Source organism: Xenopus tropicalis, chromosome 2 (assembly GCF_000004195.4).
Source record: "Xenopus tropicalis strain Nigerian chromosome 2, UCB_Xtro_10.0, whole genome shotgun sequence".
Lineage (NCBI taxonomy): Eukaryota > Metazoa > Chordata > Amphibia > Anura > Pipidae > Xenopus > Xenopus tropicalis.
Genome location: NC_030678.2, coordinates 50,467,742 through 50,484,207, shown reverse-complemented (window position 1 = coordinate 50,484,207; position 16,466 = coordinate 50,467,742). Strand labels below are relative to the sequence as shown.

The 16,466-nt window shown below is 37.5% G+C and overlaps 1 protein-coding gene across 2 annotated transcripts in view; it reads right to left on the bottom strand.

Moving 5' to 3' along the window:
* smtnl2 (smoothelin-like 2) overlaps positions 1–16,466 on the bottom strand; it is a 70,906-nt gene that overhangs the window by 13,453 nt on the left and 40,987 nt on the right. For both annotated transcript variants that reach the window (XM_002933538.5, XM_012971177.3), the window contains exons 4-6: positions 11,043–11,102; positions 10,212–10,281; positions 3,842–4,009 (exon numbers count right to left, since the gene is read on the bottom strand). In XM_002933538.5, the coding sequence (XP_002933584.2) occupies positions 3,842–4,009; positions 10,212–10,281; positions 11,043–11,102 (298 nt within the window). The remainder of the gene's footprint in view (positions 1–3,841; positions 4,010–10,211; positions 10,282–11,042; positions 11,103–16,466) is intronic.

The following is a 16,466-nucleotide window of genomic DNA, read 5'->3' as shown; positions in this document are numbered from 1 at the left end:
TCACCCTAATGAACAGAGAATCTTATCATTAATACTAAAAAAAAGCAAAGCCAAAGTAAGAACATTTGGGTGTCAAAGTCAATGCCTCCAAGCTATGTTGCTTTGCTGAGTCCTACTTTAGTTCTGTTTTTGGAACTACAAGTCAGTAAGTTTCCCCATTACTGCATGGGTTTGCCTAAACAAATTTACTTTCCTGAAATACTCCAAACATATAAGCAGGTTAACTGGTTAACGCCTGATAAAAATTGCCCCTATACATCCAGAACCACTGGTTTAATAGCACAGTTACAACCAAATAATTCAGAGCCATATATCCAAACTTGCAGCCAGCCTGTTTAATGTCATCATCACAAGATATTGGAATGTGGCTTCTGAGGTGGTAGTACATGGAAAGCAGCAAAGCACAGAAACCAACACAGTTAGCGTGAGAAGGGCTAAAATGAGCCAAAGAGCCATTCATAATGCAAGGCATGCAGTGTTAAGCCTTTTGAAATCAGAAAGTATTCACATGCCTTATGGTATACACCTAGTTAGGCATTAAAACAAAAGATGCTCCCAATAAGGAACTGTTGGTGAAGACATGCAAATCACTTCTTAATGACACTATGGCCAACTATGCTGGTTTAATAGCACAGATACAGCCTGCAACCAGCCGTAGTTATATTAAAACTAGGCCTCAGCAAGGCTATATTTGTGCAACAGTGTATATTTTTTACTGTATTTTTGCAAACAGCCTTAAAGGAGAAGGAAAAGCTAAGTCACTTGGGGGTGCCAAAATGTTAGGCACCCCCAATTGACTTTAATCGCTTACCTTGTACCCCAGGCTGGTGCCCCTGTTAGGAGAAAACTGCACCAGCCTGGGGTAGCTGTAGCGAGCGCTTCCTTCTTCCGTGGCGAAATCCCTGGGCTGGTGCATGCACATTAGAGTGACAAGCTGACTTTGTTGTTAAAGTTCAGCTTTTCACTCTACTGCACATGCGCAATGCGCCAACGTGGAAGAAGGAAGCACTCACAGGTACCCCGGGCTGGTGCAGTCCTCTCTTAACAGGGGCACCAGCCCGGGGTAAAAGGTAAGCAATTAAAGTCAATTAAAGTCACTTGGGTGTGCCTAACATTTTGGCACCCCCAAGTGACTTAGCCTTTCCTTCTCCTTTAAATTACTTACTACATTTTTCTTTTTTTCAAGACAAGGAACAAGAAAATTTGTTAATCGAAAACTCATTTCTGGATAAGGGATCTTTCCGTAATTTGGATCTCCATGCCTAAAGTCTGCTAAAAATCATTTATATATCGAACAAACCCATTGTTTTGCCTCCAAGGATTAATTAAATCTTAGTTGGGATCAAATACAAGGTACTGTTTTATTATTACAGAGAAAAAGGAAATCATTTTTAAAAATTAGGATTTTCTTATAATGGAGTGTATGTGAGATGGCCTTTCCGTAATTCAGAACTTTCTGGATAACAGGTTTCTGGATAACGGATCCCATACCTGTACTAATAATATCTTAAAAGCAGTAAAGGTGAATTCACTGCCCCCCCCATAATTATAAGTTACCTAATATCCCAGGTCGGTACTCCTGCTAGCAGAAAAACCTCTAAATTAATTCTGAGCAAGCACCACAAAACGATCATCTTCTTCTGCTCCTTCATTCTTCCATGGCCCCTGGCCAGCACATGCACAGAAGAGTGACAAGCAGGCTTTTTGCCTAAGGTTTGGCTTTTCAATCTACTGTGTGTGCACGCTTGACACAAAAAAGGAAGATTTCTCTGTGGTGCTCATACTGGCGCAGTTTTCTGCTAACAGGAGCACCAGCTCGGTGTACCAGGTAAATGATTATAATCACTGTAATATCATGCTTCTGCATGACTGGAGTAGGCCTGGACTTAGGAAGCTACTCTGCACAGTTCTCAGTTACTTGTTCTCATTATACTGGCAGTATATCCTCTTGAGTGCAATGAATAGGGCTTGTGCTCAACATACTTTTTGCATATTGTTTAAATCACAAACAATCTATTTTTTTTTATAAAAAACAAAAACAGTTCTCAAAAATTTTTATATTGGATTTTTTTTTTGGGGGGGGGGCGGGGAGGATTGATCCCCTTTTAAAGATGAGCTCTGAAGCACTCTATATATAGGTAGAAAATTTAACGCACAGAAGGGAAAAATGCTCATATCTACATATAAATCTACATAAAACACACATAAATCTACATTTGAGCCATTGGGAGACAACTGTACCTTTCAATAAAAAATGCTGACAAAATGTGATGTTTCCTGTGCAGTTCTGCAGACAGCTCAGAAATCAATCTTATTTTTACTAGTACAGCTGACTCTGATGGCAGGAAGCTCTTTAGGAAAAACACTGTCTGACTATTTCATATATTTGTACTTTCCCTTAAGGTTTAGAACCTTATATCTGAGAATGTATTAACTTTCATTGAAGAGAAACATGCTTGTAAGCACAATATTTTATTTCTCTTTGTACTCTACTTCTCAGTATTACACCACATGATTTATGCATCCAAACTAGATCAACTTGACATCTCCTACTAGTACAGGTATGGGACCTATTATCCAAAATGTTCGGGATCTGGGGTTTTCCAGTCAAGGGGTCCTTCCATAATCTGGATCTCCATACCTTAAGTCTACTAAAAATAATAATTTAAACATTAAATAAACCCATATAGGATTGTTTTGCCTCCAATAAGTATTCATTATATATTAGTTGGGATCGAGTACAAGTTCCCGTTTAATTGCTACAAAGAAATAGGAAATCATTTTAAAAATCTGAATTATTTGATTAAAATGGGGCAATGGGAGATGCCCCTACCATAATTTGGAGCTTTCTAGATTTCCGGATAGTGGATCCCATACCTGTATTATACTATAACCTTTGCATCAACTACAATTAATAGCCATGCTACTAAAATCACTGTACCTCTTTCTAGTGTTACTAAATCTCATTTGGTACTTGTAAGACTTTACCACAATGGGTTCCTTATATCACATATACCAAATGAGTGGGGGGCATATGATTAGAAAGTGGTTATGTCACACAAAGTAGCAACATTACTGCCATTACAATGCCCAGATTGTGCCCATGGGACTCTTAGGCAGTGCTTTAAGGCACTTTAACTAGGGATCAGCAAAGCCTTCTGTTACCAAAAAAGGTTAAGAGCCAGAATACAGAGCAAGGCATTTAAACACAAATTCAGATTGTTTTCTCCCCTAATCAAAAGTTCCATTTTATTTATAGTAAGGGTAAGATTTCACCAACTGAAAATTATAACTAGAATCAAGTTTGACCTGTATGACTCTGTATAACTGTTTTTAATCTTTATATCTTGACTGAACTCCCATGTGACTTCTTTTATAAGTTAATGCCCTATTATAAATTATAGAATAAAATAAGTTATGCAAATAAGCTTTGTCCAAAAGTCAGAAAGTACATAATATGATGTGCACCATATGTATGCAACCAAATATCTGAGTGTTCTCCTCCATCCACTTCCTCATAATAAACCACACAGTTAAAAAGGCAATCATGAAAAAAAGCCTCAATGACTTATACAAATGCAAATTAGCAGAGAAAGAACGTATGTTACACAAAGTACTAGTAGTGGCTTTTTAAGATAGAGGAGGTGGAGGATAAACCCTACCTATGCACAGGGTATCATTTATTTTAAATAAAGTGTTGTTAAACCAGCATGACTGACATCTTTAGCAAAGTGGTACACCAGCAAAATACTGCAATGGAGACCATCACTTTGTTTTTGCAGCCCCTTACCAAACACTTAAACTATCTGTGAGAGCAGATATTATGTTTAGTGGTTCTTACTTGGCACTGTCTTGATCAAACTTCTCAAAAAATGCCTTGCGAACTTGGGTGCCCGCAGAACGTGGTAACGTCTGGGATCTTACCAGCTCCCGTTTCTTCTCAGCTTGCCGACTGATGGCTGGTGGAGGAGAGTGCGATTTGGGAGTAACATCAAAATACCTGTCAGAACTGAAATGAAATAATTGTAAATTATTAATAGAAAAATCAGTTTGCATGTACATACTTGTTATTATAGCTATAACTATTGTTTCTCCTGTTGGCTACATTCTGATGCCAACCTTACAATAGTGAGTTCACGCGAATCAGCCATGTATGGGTTATGCTAACATAATCTGTTTGACATCTGGCCAGTAGAAATTATACTTGATGCCAATGTTATTAAGGGTGGTAATTTTCAAGAAAAGGTGGCCACCATATACCGGGCCATAAATATGCCCTAATTATTTTATCCCCATACTGGTTTTTAATATACATTGTTACTGATCAACTCCTTCTTAGATTTTAGTATTCAGTGTTAAAACGATTCTTCCTCCTGGTTCTTATTAAGCATTATCCACCCATTGTGCTCAATTCCTCCATCATAACCCTTGAAAGCATACTACACATATCAAGGGTTACAATTCTCAAACATAAATGTGCATGTAAGTGCAGGGAGGAAACAAAAACATGTATTTTATTTTTTTTTATATTTTATTTTTGCTACAAACTATCCTGTATTTTTTCACCACCAAATGGTGAAGTGTCTGAAGTTAGTGCAGGAAAGTTGTGTATCTATAAAAAAAAAATCAGCCACTCCAACTGACATCCCTGATTTATGAAGCGTTGAGTGACACTTTTTATAGTATTGTGAGCCAGATGGCAAAATGCTATATACATAAAGGTCTACCAGAAACTTTAATTAATCACCTATAATTACTTGTGAATGTTACCATTAACAGTGCTTTAAAGCTGCAATGCCCCAGACACAATGTTGATTTCTTGCCTTTGAAATAGTTTATTATGTGGAAATACATAAAGTGACTTTATGAGACTGACTCAGGACTTAAAATTATATCAGAGATATAACATGTGACCCACAATCCTGCTGCTTCCCCCGTCGACAGTGAAGCACCCTTTAATTGATTGGGTGTTTTGGCAATATGGATTAACTGTTCCAAATATTCATCAGACACACTGGTCTGACAGCACAATCCACTGATAGACTGCAGCACTCTTTACATTTGTATTCCAGACTGCTGATAGATTACGCTAACAAAAATAAAGTTAGTGGGATGTAGATTCTGAAGCAAGAAACCCTAAATGTCTACTTTGTTGGACAGTAAATACTTTTTCACCAAAAATCTCACCCATATTTGAACTTCAGGCTTCCAGTATAATTTATGACAGTAGGTTGAACCCCAAATTTCACATTATGCTGCCTTAAAACTGCCCACCTCCAGTCTACTACTTTGGTTCCTGTGGAAAAGGGTGCCAACCAGCCCCAGAGTTTGGGAAGTTCTGGTTTAAAGGGATACTGCTGGCAGAATTAAACATATTTCTTATGGCTTTAAACAATATTTAAAACAAGGTGGTTTGGTAAATTCTGGTGCTTGCATGGCAAAATATATTTTCTGGTACACGTTTGATTTCTGGCAAAACTGCAGTAGTTCTGTCTTTCTTTATAAAAGGGATTCTGAAAATAAACTTTGAAGTATTATGAACAAGTATTTATAAAAAAACAACATTATCTGCAGCATTGTACAAAAAGTGCATGTATATAAAAGAGTATATAAGAAAACATACAAAAGCAACCAATTAACAATACAAGAGTTAAGGAGGGCCCTGTCCAAAAGAGCTTGCAATCTAAAATGAGAAATGTGGGTGTTATAAAAAAAGCTTGAAGCATAAAATACTTGAAAAACATTTAGTATTTAAAAGCATAGTTTTTAAAGTGTGTAAAAAATTTAATGAAAATATGAAAATGAAGGTAATTATGTGATGACAGTATCTCTTTAATACTGCAAGACTGCGTTACATGCTGGAGTGATTACAGGTGTCGCCCCAACAAAACTGAGATAATGGGAGGTTTTTGTTCCTATGTTACAGAATTACTGAATGGAAAGTTTCACAAAACCTGAGACCTAACAACGGAAAATCAACACTTGCTGCGTTGCTCAAGGGTCCCGTAAGGGTGTCACTCAAACTTTCCGTGTGATTTCCAGTAAACATTCCACAGAGCAGGAAAAGAATGACAGGCACAGGAACCAGGAGCTTAACTGCAATTTTACATCCTAAGCAAACTGGAAGCTGGTCAGCCTGCTGGGAGTAGATATTCAAATATGGAGAACTTTCCATGGCAATTTTTTTATACTGTCTTGAAATCATAGGGCATATGCTATAAGGGCTAAGTATCTGATTTTACAACATTTTATTTCAAAACCAAAGGTATATGAATATGATGTTGGACTTCTCACTGCAGCTTTAACAGCACTATTTTCTGATGGTAAATTTTGGAATATTGTTTGTGGGATTTGTTTTCATTGAGCCACAAGGCCATTAGTGACGTTGGGCACTGATGATAGGGATGAGGCCTCACTTACAGTCTGAAATCCAATATATCCCACATGTATTTAGTTGGGTTGAGGTCAGGGTTCTGTGCAGGCCAGTCACGTTCTACTGCTCCCAACTCACCAAACCTATTCTGTATGCACCTCAATTTGCACATTGCACCATTATTGTGCTGAAACTGAGGGCATTCACCAAACAGTTGCAACAAAGCAGGTAGCATGGAATTATTAAGAATGCCATTGTACACAGTAATGTTAAGATTTGCTTTCAATCAAACAAGGAGCCCTTGCCCAGACCCAGGTATGTATTATTCCTGTGGCAACTGCCAAACACAGACTTGTCCGTGCTTTTGGAGACTGTTTGGAACTTGGCAGTAAGTGTTCCAACTGAGGGTGTGTCATTAGATTGAGCATCTGGACACTTTTTGGCCAAAATTCTGTCTGGATACTTTTGCCAATATAGTGTAGCAGCTACACCTGGATTGTGTGTTTATATTCCCTAATGCTAAACAGGGAAATTGCACAGACAGACTGTAAGGACATCCTGACATCCTCTGAGACAAAACAAACTTCCTTGTTTGCATACACAAACTGATACATTCTACCATACAAAATCAAACAAAGTGCTACAAATAATCTTTGTGTAACAATTTCAGATCAGCAGATCAAAATGTATCCGAGCTAAGGCTTTTAACATTAATAAATCAATGTTCCTATTGCCATAGTTCCTATTCCTACTGTCACAGTTCTGTATAAAACAAGTACTTGTGTTGTACCAAACTATTTTGGCAGTGCAGATATTAGTGTCATGCTAATAAAAATATCTTCAAGGCTGACAGAAAAAGACAGTGGGGAATGCGAGAGGTGGAGTAGTTGGAAAGGAACAGAAGATAAATTACTAGTAAAAATGAAGGGTTTGAGAACATTAAAGGCTGACATTTAAATAGTCTAATTTCAAGGGCATTTTGTTTACACAGAAAGTATATGTGTTGTACATTAGTTGGGCTTGGCCATTATATAATCCCCACTTGGCAACAACAGTGCTCTTTCTTTTGTATTTTAGTCAATGCTTTAAAAAGTCACAGTTTTTATGATTCCCTATGGGCGGTTTATAACGACAACAGCAAGTATATCTGGAAAGTAGTTTTCTTTCCATTATTTTCCTTTGTGGAGTTGCATAGATTTTGCTAAAACCAGTCTACATCTGTTGCAGTATAGTTTCCAAGCTTATCCACCATTGCTTTTTAACTAGAATTTACATTCTGTGTACACTTAAACTGTATGAATTCACAGGTGTAAATATAAAGTAGGAATGCACCGAATCCACAATTTCAGGATTTGGCCGAACCCCGAATCCTTTGCAAAACATTCAGCAAACTGAATCCGTATTTGCATATGCAAATTAAGATAAGAAAGGGTTAAAGAGAACCGTGTACAGGGAAAAATTTTCAATTTCTGCATTTATTTGACAAAAAGTCACATGATTTTAAGGATTCGGATTCGGTTTGGACAGAGGCATGGATTCAGCCAAATCCGAATCCTGCTGAAAAAGGACGAATCTTGGCCCTATCCCAAACCAGATCCTGCTTAAATAATATCTTAGTAGACTTAAGGTATGGTGATCTATATATATATATATATATATATATATATATAGCTTGATCCTGAGACTGTCATTGCACACCCAAACAGGGAGCATAAGGCAGCAGATCGGCCAGTGGAGAACACGACCTGTGTGCCCTTACATGAGCCTCAAGTCTTTGAGCAACACTTGAACTTCAGACAAAGCTATCAATCACCTTTCCTTGTCAGACTATTTGTTACACATCCAGTTGTCACGGGGTGGGAGCCATGCTGACATTTCGAACATCCAGAAGAGCAAGTTTAAATTAGAGGATGTTATGTTTGTACTTTTTTTTTTATCTCTTTTGTTTCTTCCATAATGATATTTTCTTTTGATTTTTGGTGCCTGCTGTCTTTACAGTCAGGCCAAAACATTTCCTTTGTCACAGGAATCTGGTCCAACAGGGTTAGGAGAATTTGTCACACACTTGTGTTAACAAGCCAAGAGATTACTGAGCTTTTTTTACACCACTTTTATTGCCTTTACTTTGAATAGAGTGGGATCAGGAGTCTACATGTTCTTCAATTCAGCACACATTCACCTTCAGTTCTGCAAGAGCCCAACCCTATATACTTTGTAGCACCAAAAGAAACATCCCTAGCAAAAATCATTATACAGCTGGAATATCAGTTAGACTGTTATGATTTACACTTGCTTTTATTTGATATTACTTGTCTGGGTTTTAAGATAACAGAGACAGAGTTGCTATTACAAAGTAAAAAGGAGGTCATTCAGGGATATCTTATAAGAAGAACTAAAGAGTTTATGACACGACATGTTTTGATTTACTGGTAATGAAAACCGTCTCTGCTTGCCATTAATGCTTCCCAATAGTAAGGTAAGTAAGGATTTGCAAATAAGGTTATTGGTTTGAGTACCATTATAAGCTTTGTTTACTTATTGTCTCTTTTCTTTACACTTGGAGACAGGGACAATGTTAACAACTGGCTTATAATGTTCTGGCTTGCTATGTTAGTTTGCAGGTTGCTTGCATGGTTGCATACAAAGCAGTTGAGAGTCAAGTCAGTTAATGGGACTTAGTGTGTAAAAAAGCAGGCTGGTTGTGAGTTTGAGTCGGGCTGCTAACTTAGACCTGCACCTCTTCATATTAGGAGGCATTTCTTGTGTTGGTGTGTTTGTGGAAAGGAGATTTACTTTGGGGAGAAGAGAGTCCATAGCCAAACCAGACTTAAAGATGAGAACTTTTTAACTTTTAGAATATGCAATGCTTTTGTAGCAGTATTATCCTCATAAAGTAAAGTAACCTATTCAAAAACCTTTAACTGAAAATTAGTACGGGGTCATATACAAACATAAGTGCAAATATGCATCAAAACCAAAAAATAGCTATGTATCAATATCAAAAAATGTCAAATGTCTTGATGAGCGAACAAATTGCGAAACACATTTGTCGTGCACTGAGAGCAAAATCCAAGGGGTTGGTGAGCAACATGTTGCCCTGAGCCAATGGTTGGGGATCACTGATTTACAGGGATGGAGTCTAGGGCTTTTTTCACCCTACATAAAATGTAGTTCGGGAAGTAGAACTTTTCTTTAAAATTATTTTCTTAGATAAGATTAACTGCCAAAACAAAGCAAAATTAATCTAGACTGAATGCCATGTACCCCTTGTAAGGACATCATTAGATATTACACTCCGTACACTATGGGGCTGATTTACTAACCCACGAATCCGACCCGAATTGGAAAAGTTCCAACTTGAAAACGAACAGTTTGCGACTTTTTCGTATGTTTTGCGATTTTTTCGGATTCTTTACGAATTTTTCGTTACCAATACGATTTTTGTGTAAAAACGCGAGTTTTTCGTATCCATTACGAAAGTTGCGTAAAAAGTTGCGCTTTTTTCGTAGCGATAAAATTTACGTGAAAAGTTGCGCATTTTTCGTAGCGTTAAAACTTAAAAGGTGCAAAGTTTCGCGTAAGTTTTAACGCTACGAAAAAAGCGCAACTTTTTGCGCAAGTTTTAACGCTACGAAAAATCGCCAGATTTTACGCAACTTTCGTAATGGCTACGAAAAACTCGCGTTTTTACGCAAAAATCGTATTGGTAACGAAAAATTCGGAAAGAATCCGAAAAAATCGCAAAATACCGATCATTACGAAAAAAACGCAATCGGACTCATTTCGACCCGTTCGTGGGTAAGTAAATCAGCCCCTATGTATACACATGGGTATTTACCTCTCACTGCTCACTGTGGAACTTGTCATGCTGTAGCTTTGAGTGGTCTTTGTTGCAGATATAGTTTTTTCTGGAAAAGAAAAAACAGAAGAACACTTACAGATAACAGATATGTTCCTAGAAGATGGGTTCAAAACTGGTTCAGCCAGACACACCACGATTAAGTATAAACTTACCACACCCTGAAATCAGATTTTAGGGTTTCAGGTACATGGGAGCTTTTATTGGATGCCCTTGCAAAAACAGATCATATCCTTCAAGTAGGATGTAGTTGAACATCTTAAAATGATTTAACTGTTATTAAAATGTGTTCTGTAAACTGCTATGTAACAACATCTTAATGTGGTTTACATGTAACGTGCCACATTGTGCTGACTTTTAGCTGATGGAAATGACATTGCTCAACAATACCCTCCCAGCTGTCCACCTACCTACAAGCAGTCATATAGATGCTGCAGTTGCTTAGAATTTAATTTTCTCTTATTATGCAACAAGCAGCACCCCCTCATTTTTTAATTGAGGAAGATTTTCTAGAAAAAAAGGTCAGTGAAGTAGTGGACTGAATAGCAATTTTCTGTATGCCTATTATGTAACAAACAGGCTTTTTGGGGTTTTATGAAAAGAGAAACACTGTTTTAGTTGATAAATTCAGTACCCTAGGGTAAGGCTTATTTGCTGGTAAAATAATTCAGTACCCTTGGGCAAGGATTATTTGCTGGTAAAATAATATCCAAAAAGCAATAGGAAATGTGCATCATAAAGGAAACCAGTTTAAACATTATCTAATAAGAACTTGCCTTACAGCACAAATAAAACACAGAGGATCATTACCTGAGCTGCTTGAGACACCCATTGTCCTGACAATACTGGCATTCCATGTCCTCACAGCACCTGCAGAGGTACAGAAGTACAGAGATGCATACGATAAATATAGTACTTCGTCTTACAGGTCAGCAAAGAAAGTTCATCTGCTATAAATGGCAATAGGTAATTGGGTGTAGGAGATTATGTGGGTGTAGGAGATTATTAAAAAAAACATAAAAAATGTGCTCTATGCTACCTAAACCAACAACAAAATAGCACAGATATAGGCATATTTTTGCAAAGTCTCTACAGATAAACATGTCTACACAGTCCAACAAGGTCAGTACTAACATCTGGAAAGTAGGCCAATTATGCCACACCAAGACCTCACCGAGCATTTGCTTATCTGCCTAAATCTTGCCCTTCTCCTAGAGAATGCCTCTTTTCGTAAAGGAAATCAAAAACTCAAAAGTCTGTTCCATCCAATGTGGATACAATGAGGCTAAACAGAGGAGCTGAGCATTATATAGTGGTATCAAGAGCAGATGTATTAAAGGAACAGTAACACCAAAAAATGAAAGTGTATAAAAGTAACTAAAATATAATGTGCTGCTGCCCTGCACTGGTAAAAGTTGTGTGTTTACTTCAGAAAGTCTACTATAATTTATATAAATAAGCTGCTATGTAGCCATGGAGGCAGCCATTCAAAGGAGAAAAGGCACAGGCACATAGCAGATAACATATAAAACACTATTGTATTCTACAGAACTTATCTGTTATCTGCTATGTAACCTGTGCCTTTTCTCCTTTTTTCCAGCTTGAATGGCTGCCCCCGTGGCTACACAGCAGCTTATTATATAAATTATAGTAGTGTTACTGTAGCAAACACACCAGTTTTACCAGTGCAGGGCAACAGTGCATTATATATTTATTACTTTAAAGCTCTTTCATTTTTTAGAGTTACTGTTCCTTTAACCAACCAAGAAATAGCTGAAAACAACAAAGAAATATATATTTTGATAGATATAAACAAATGTGTTTGAGTTGTATAGAACACTACCATGCAAATTAAGTATTTTGTTTCCAACCTTCCTCAGTTTGGTTTTTGTAACGGGCTGTCCAGATTAGAATTGCCTACTTGGACAGAACAGGTTTTGCTCCTTTTTCATAGGCAATTGTCCAGTTGTGGATTGTTGGTGTCATAAATCTGCCCACAATTGACAGTAACCCAGCCCTAAACATCATTGTTTTACCCCTACATCAAACGCGCCACCCTTTCTTTGGCTACCCTATGCATAACTGATTTTCTCCTTGCCCTCAATTCTACAATGAAAACCCTTTTCTGGTTGCTATGGTCAATAATGCAGCTCTAAATGTGACCGCACAAAGGAAAAGAGAGGCAGAGTAGAAAGGGAAGTTAGCAGAAAAACAATAAAGAGGAGTTGGTTAGATAATTGCTGGCGTCAGTCTACCTGAAGTTATATTTTTTTAAGCGGCACATATACCACAAAAGTACTAGTGGGAGTAATTTGTAAATCCTGGGCAATTGTGCACCTGAGCAGTAACACATGGCAACCAATCAGATGCATGCTTTCCATGTTCAACCTGCCGCTGGATAGAAAAATCTTATCATTTATTGGTTGCTAGGGGTTAATGTCCAGGTGCAAATTTGCCCAGTGTTTATAAATGAGCTCCAACTAGTTATGTTGTAAAGGCACAGAGCTCTTTTCCTCTGCTTTCTGTAATTGTTGACAGCTTCCATTAAAGTAATGGGTTGTGCTGTTAATCCAACACTGACCCTGTACGCTTAAGTAAGATACATCAGGGAAAGTTCCCAGTGCATTAACCTTTGTGCCACCTGCCTGATATAATATTTTATCACCACAAGAAGCTTCTTTTTTTCTAAAAAATCATTAAGTTACAAAAGTCCCTTATAACTCCTGTACCTGTAAATGTTACTATATGATTGTTTACATCATTGCAACTTACATTTTATCAATGGGGTCCCTTTAAAGGGATACTATAATCCCCAAATATTTTTTTTAAATTAATATTACCAACATATACACTTCTATTTATTGGTGGAATGTTTCTTGTGACACAGCACAGATCCAACTTTCATTAAATTACTTTGAAATTCCTGGTAGAGTTCTTTGTTTTTCCCTACATTGACAGGATGAAAACTTTTTAAACATAAACTCAATGAAAAAAACTTGTGCTAAAAATACTTTTTGTGTATTCTTTTAATTTGGAAATATCTTTGCTATTTGTTATTCTTGCAAAATTAAACCACTTTCACTTTCTAACTTCACAGGGTCCCTGTTTGTGGAGGAGTAGGCAGTAATTAACATTACCAGTTTACTACTCAGGCCTAAACTGCAATTTTTCTTAGGCTTTGAGATAAGGAACAGCCCATTATAAGGAGTCACACATGGAAGATCATCTGCTTTTCTCAGCCTACGTTTCCTACCACCCTAGGGAAAAAAAGGAGTTATTTAAACAAAGCTCATTATCTTCATTGCTTTTGAAAAATATAGATTTTTTTGTTGGCTTTTGTGATCACGTGTACATAGGTGCATAGTTCCCTTTTATATAGATTTTTTTGCTTATCCCTGATGGTATTCAGCCCAGGGTACTAAAAGAGCTCAGCTCTGTGGCTGACAAACCTTTTCTACTTCATTTTCCAGGATTTTCAGGTTTATCAGGCCTGATTTCAAGAGACAGGCAAATTGCTAATGTGGTGCCATTATGTAAAAAGGGTTTTAGCTTGGTTTTACAAGCTATTCGATATCGGCAAACGTAATGGTCTTCTATGAATTCAAAGAATTTGATACAGTACCACACACAAACTGCTGATTGAAGAATATAGGAACACAATATTTGTACGTGAATAGAGAACTGGATGAAGGATAGATTACAAAGAGTGGTGAACAAAATAATTTTCTATTTGGATCAGTGTTTTTAGAGGAGTATCACAGGGATCTTTCCTTGGTCCTTTTTGATTTAATTATTTCTGACCTTGATGTTGGTATTTGAGAACTGTCTCAGTTTTGCACAATTCAGCATTATTAGCAAATATAAAATTCCCTACAGATTGTTGCTACATTTCAGAGAGATTTGACTAAATTGGGCTGTTAACGGACAAATCAGGTTCAATATCACTAAATGCAAAGCTATGCACAGAAACAACATAAATGCATAAATGGTGTAATTCTGTCTTTATTTATCCCTGGTAAGACCTCGCCTTGAGTATGCAGTGTAGTTTTGGGCCCCAATCCTTAAGAAGGATCTTAATGAGCCGGAAAGAGTGCAGAGACGTGCAACTAAACGGAGAAAAAAAATGAAACAATAAAACTACGAGGAAGACAGTAAGTTTGGGGTTGGGGTTGTTTTCTCTGGAGAAAAGGCGCTTGTGAGGGGACATGATTACTTGTTACATGTAAAATCCAACGCGCTGCAGCACTCCGAATCTTGTGAAAACATTTTGGGCTCCAGACCTTTCTTAAGCCTAATTACTCTTTACAAGTACATTAGAAAACATAGATGGACAGCGAGGGATCTTTTTTCACATAAGAAGAACAAGATGCCACCACATTAGACTGAAGGAAATTAACTTTGCTTCCAAGCAGCAAAGAAGGTTTTCATGGTGAGGGCAGTGATGTTGTGGAATGCCCTTATGGGTGATGTTGTGATGGCAGATTCTGTTAATGCTTTTAAGGGATTTGGCAGATGGGGTGATTTGCCACCTATGGTTAGATCTGTGCTACTGCAAGTGACAAATCTCCTAAATTGCTTTTCCACTGGGAAACATGTAAATCACCAGTGGAAAAACACACACATTGCTTTGTTTTTAGAAGTCACCCGAAGATTCCTCACAGCAGCTGATAAGTCTTCCAGTCTGCCATCACCCTAAAGCTGGCCATACACGTTAAGATTTTGAAAAGATAATTTAGTTACTTTTTAGTTGCTCTGTACAAATTTTATCTGCACCCAGACATGCTGTGTTTTTGTTTGGTGTGTGCTCCTCCATTTTCCATAATATATTATATACACATGATTATATATATATATATATATATATATATATATATATATATCTACGCGTCACGATCACCACCATCATTCCTGATGACGATCCTGTGGTGATCGAAACGCGTAGATGGTATGCTGAAATAAATCACTGACCTGATTGATGCTGTAGCTGTGAGTGCTTTCTACTGTTGAGTAGTTTGAGGCATTATTTTTGTCAGCACCAAGCCTGTGCCCGATACTGGTGAGTGCTCTTCCTCAGGGAAAAGTTTTTTTCCCTGAGGAAGAACACAGTTAGTGATCGAAACGTTGGATCTCTTTTCTTAAATAAACTTATTATATTTTTGCCAAGTCCTGGTGCGTGCAGCTCATTCTCTTGCTTTATATTTTTTTGCTAGCACCCTGGGCATTTGAATCTCAATAGGGTGTGCTCCGTTTGTTCTTGTTATATATATATATATTCTGGTACAGAAGCCCAAAACATAATGCACAACTATTCTGCCCTACTTCTTTAGATAGGCTTTAGTCCTCCTTTAAGCACCATATTGATTTACATTCCTGCTAAGCAGATTGAGTCTTAACCAAACAACTTCTTAGGAGAAACGTAAAAGAAAAAAATGCGTGTGAAAAGTTACATTGAAATGTTTTATCCTGCCAATTTCCTTTATCCATAAAAATGTATCTAGTGAGGTCACCACCTTAAGTGTTCTGTAATGCATTCCACAGTTCTGCTCTGCTTCCAGCTATCTGAGAATAAAAATGGTTTGTATGTCTTCTCTATCACCCACCTGTGTCAGGAATGCAGGAATAGGATTCCACTAGTATGACATGATATTGAAGAACTACAGTTTCCATATCCTGCCTGCAGTTATGCTCATGAGAGGGTATTTTTACAGAGAGTTGCAGTTTAGTGACAGGTGGTATATATTGCCTGTATATATTGCCTATACTTCACGTTAGAGAGAAAAAGCTGAATGCATGGGTAAGAGCCAAACTTAGATGCAAAAAGCAGAATGCACACACACCCAGGGCAGCAGCAATGATCCCACGGAATAAAAGATTATGGCATGTTGCTCACTGGGCTGGCATATTTTTTTGGATATGATGGTTTAAGGGCTAGGGGGGATTGAAAGATCCTGGTAAACATCACTTGTGTCGTCACTACTTAAAGTGAGAAACCAGAAAGAAATGTAAGGACGAGAGGGTTAATGTACCCTACAGTACTGTTATTAGTTCTCATTTGTTCCTGGAAAGTTGCTAAAGCAGAGCGGCCTCTCAGATTTCCTGAGACTGAGTTAGCCTCCAGCCAGCAACATGGCTTTGTACTGTGGCAGAGAAGGGACATAATTGATAATGTGTACAATTATAGTGGCTTAGGTCAGTGTTGTTTAGCTAACTCCTAAACAAACAGCAGAGCTGTTA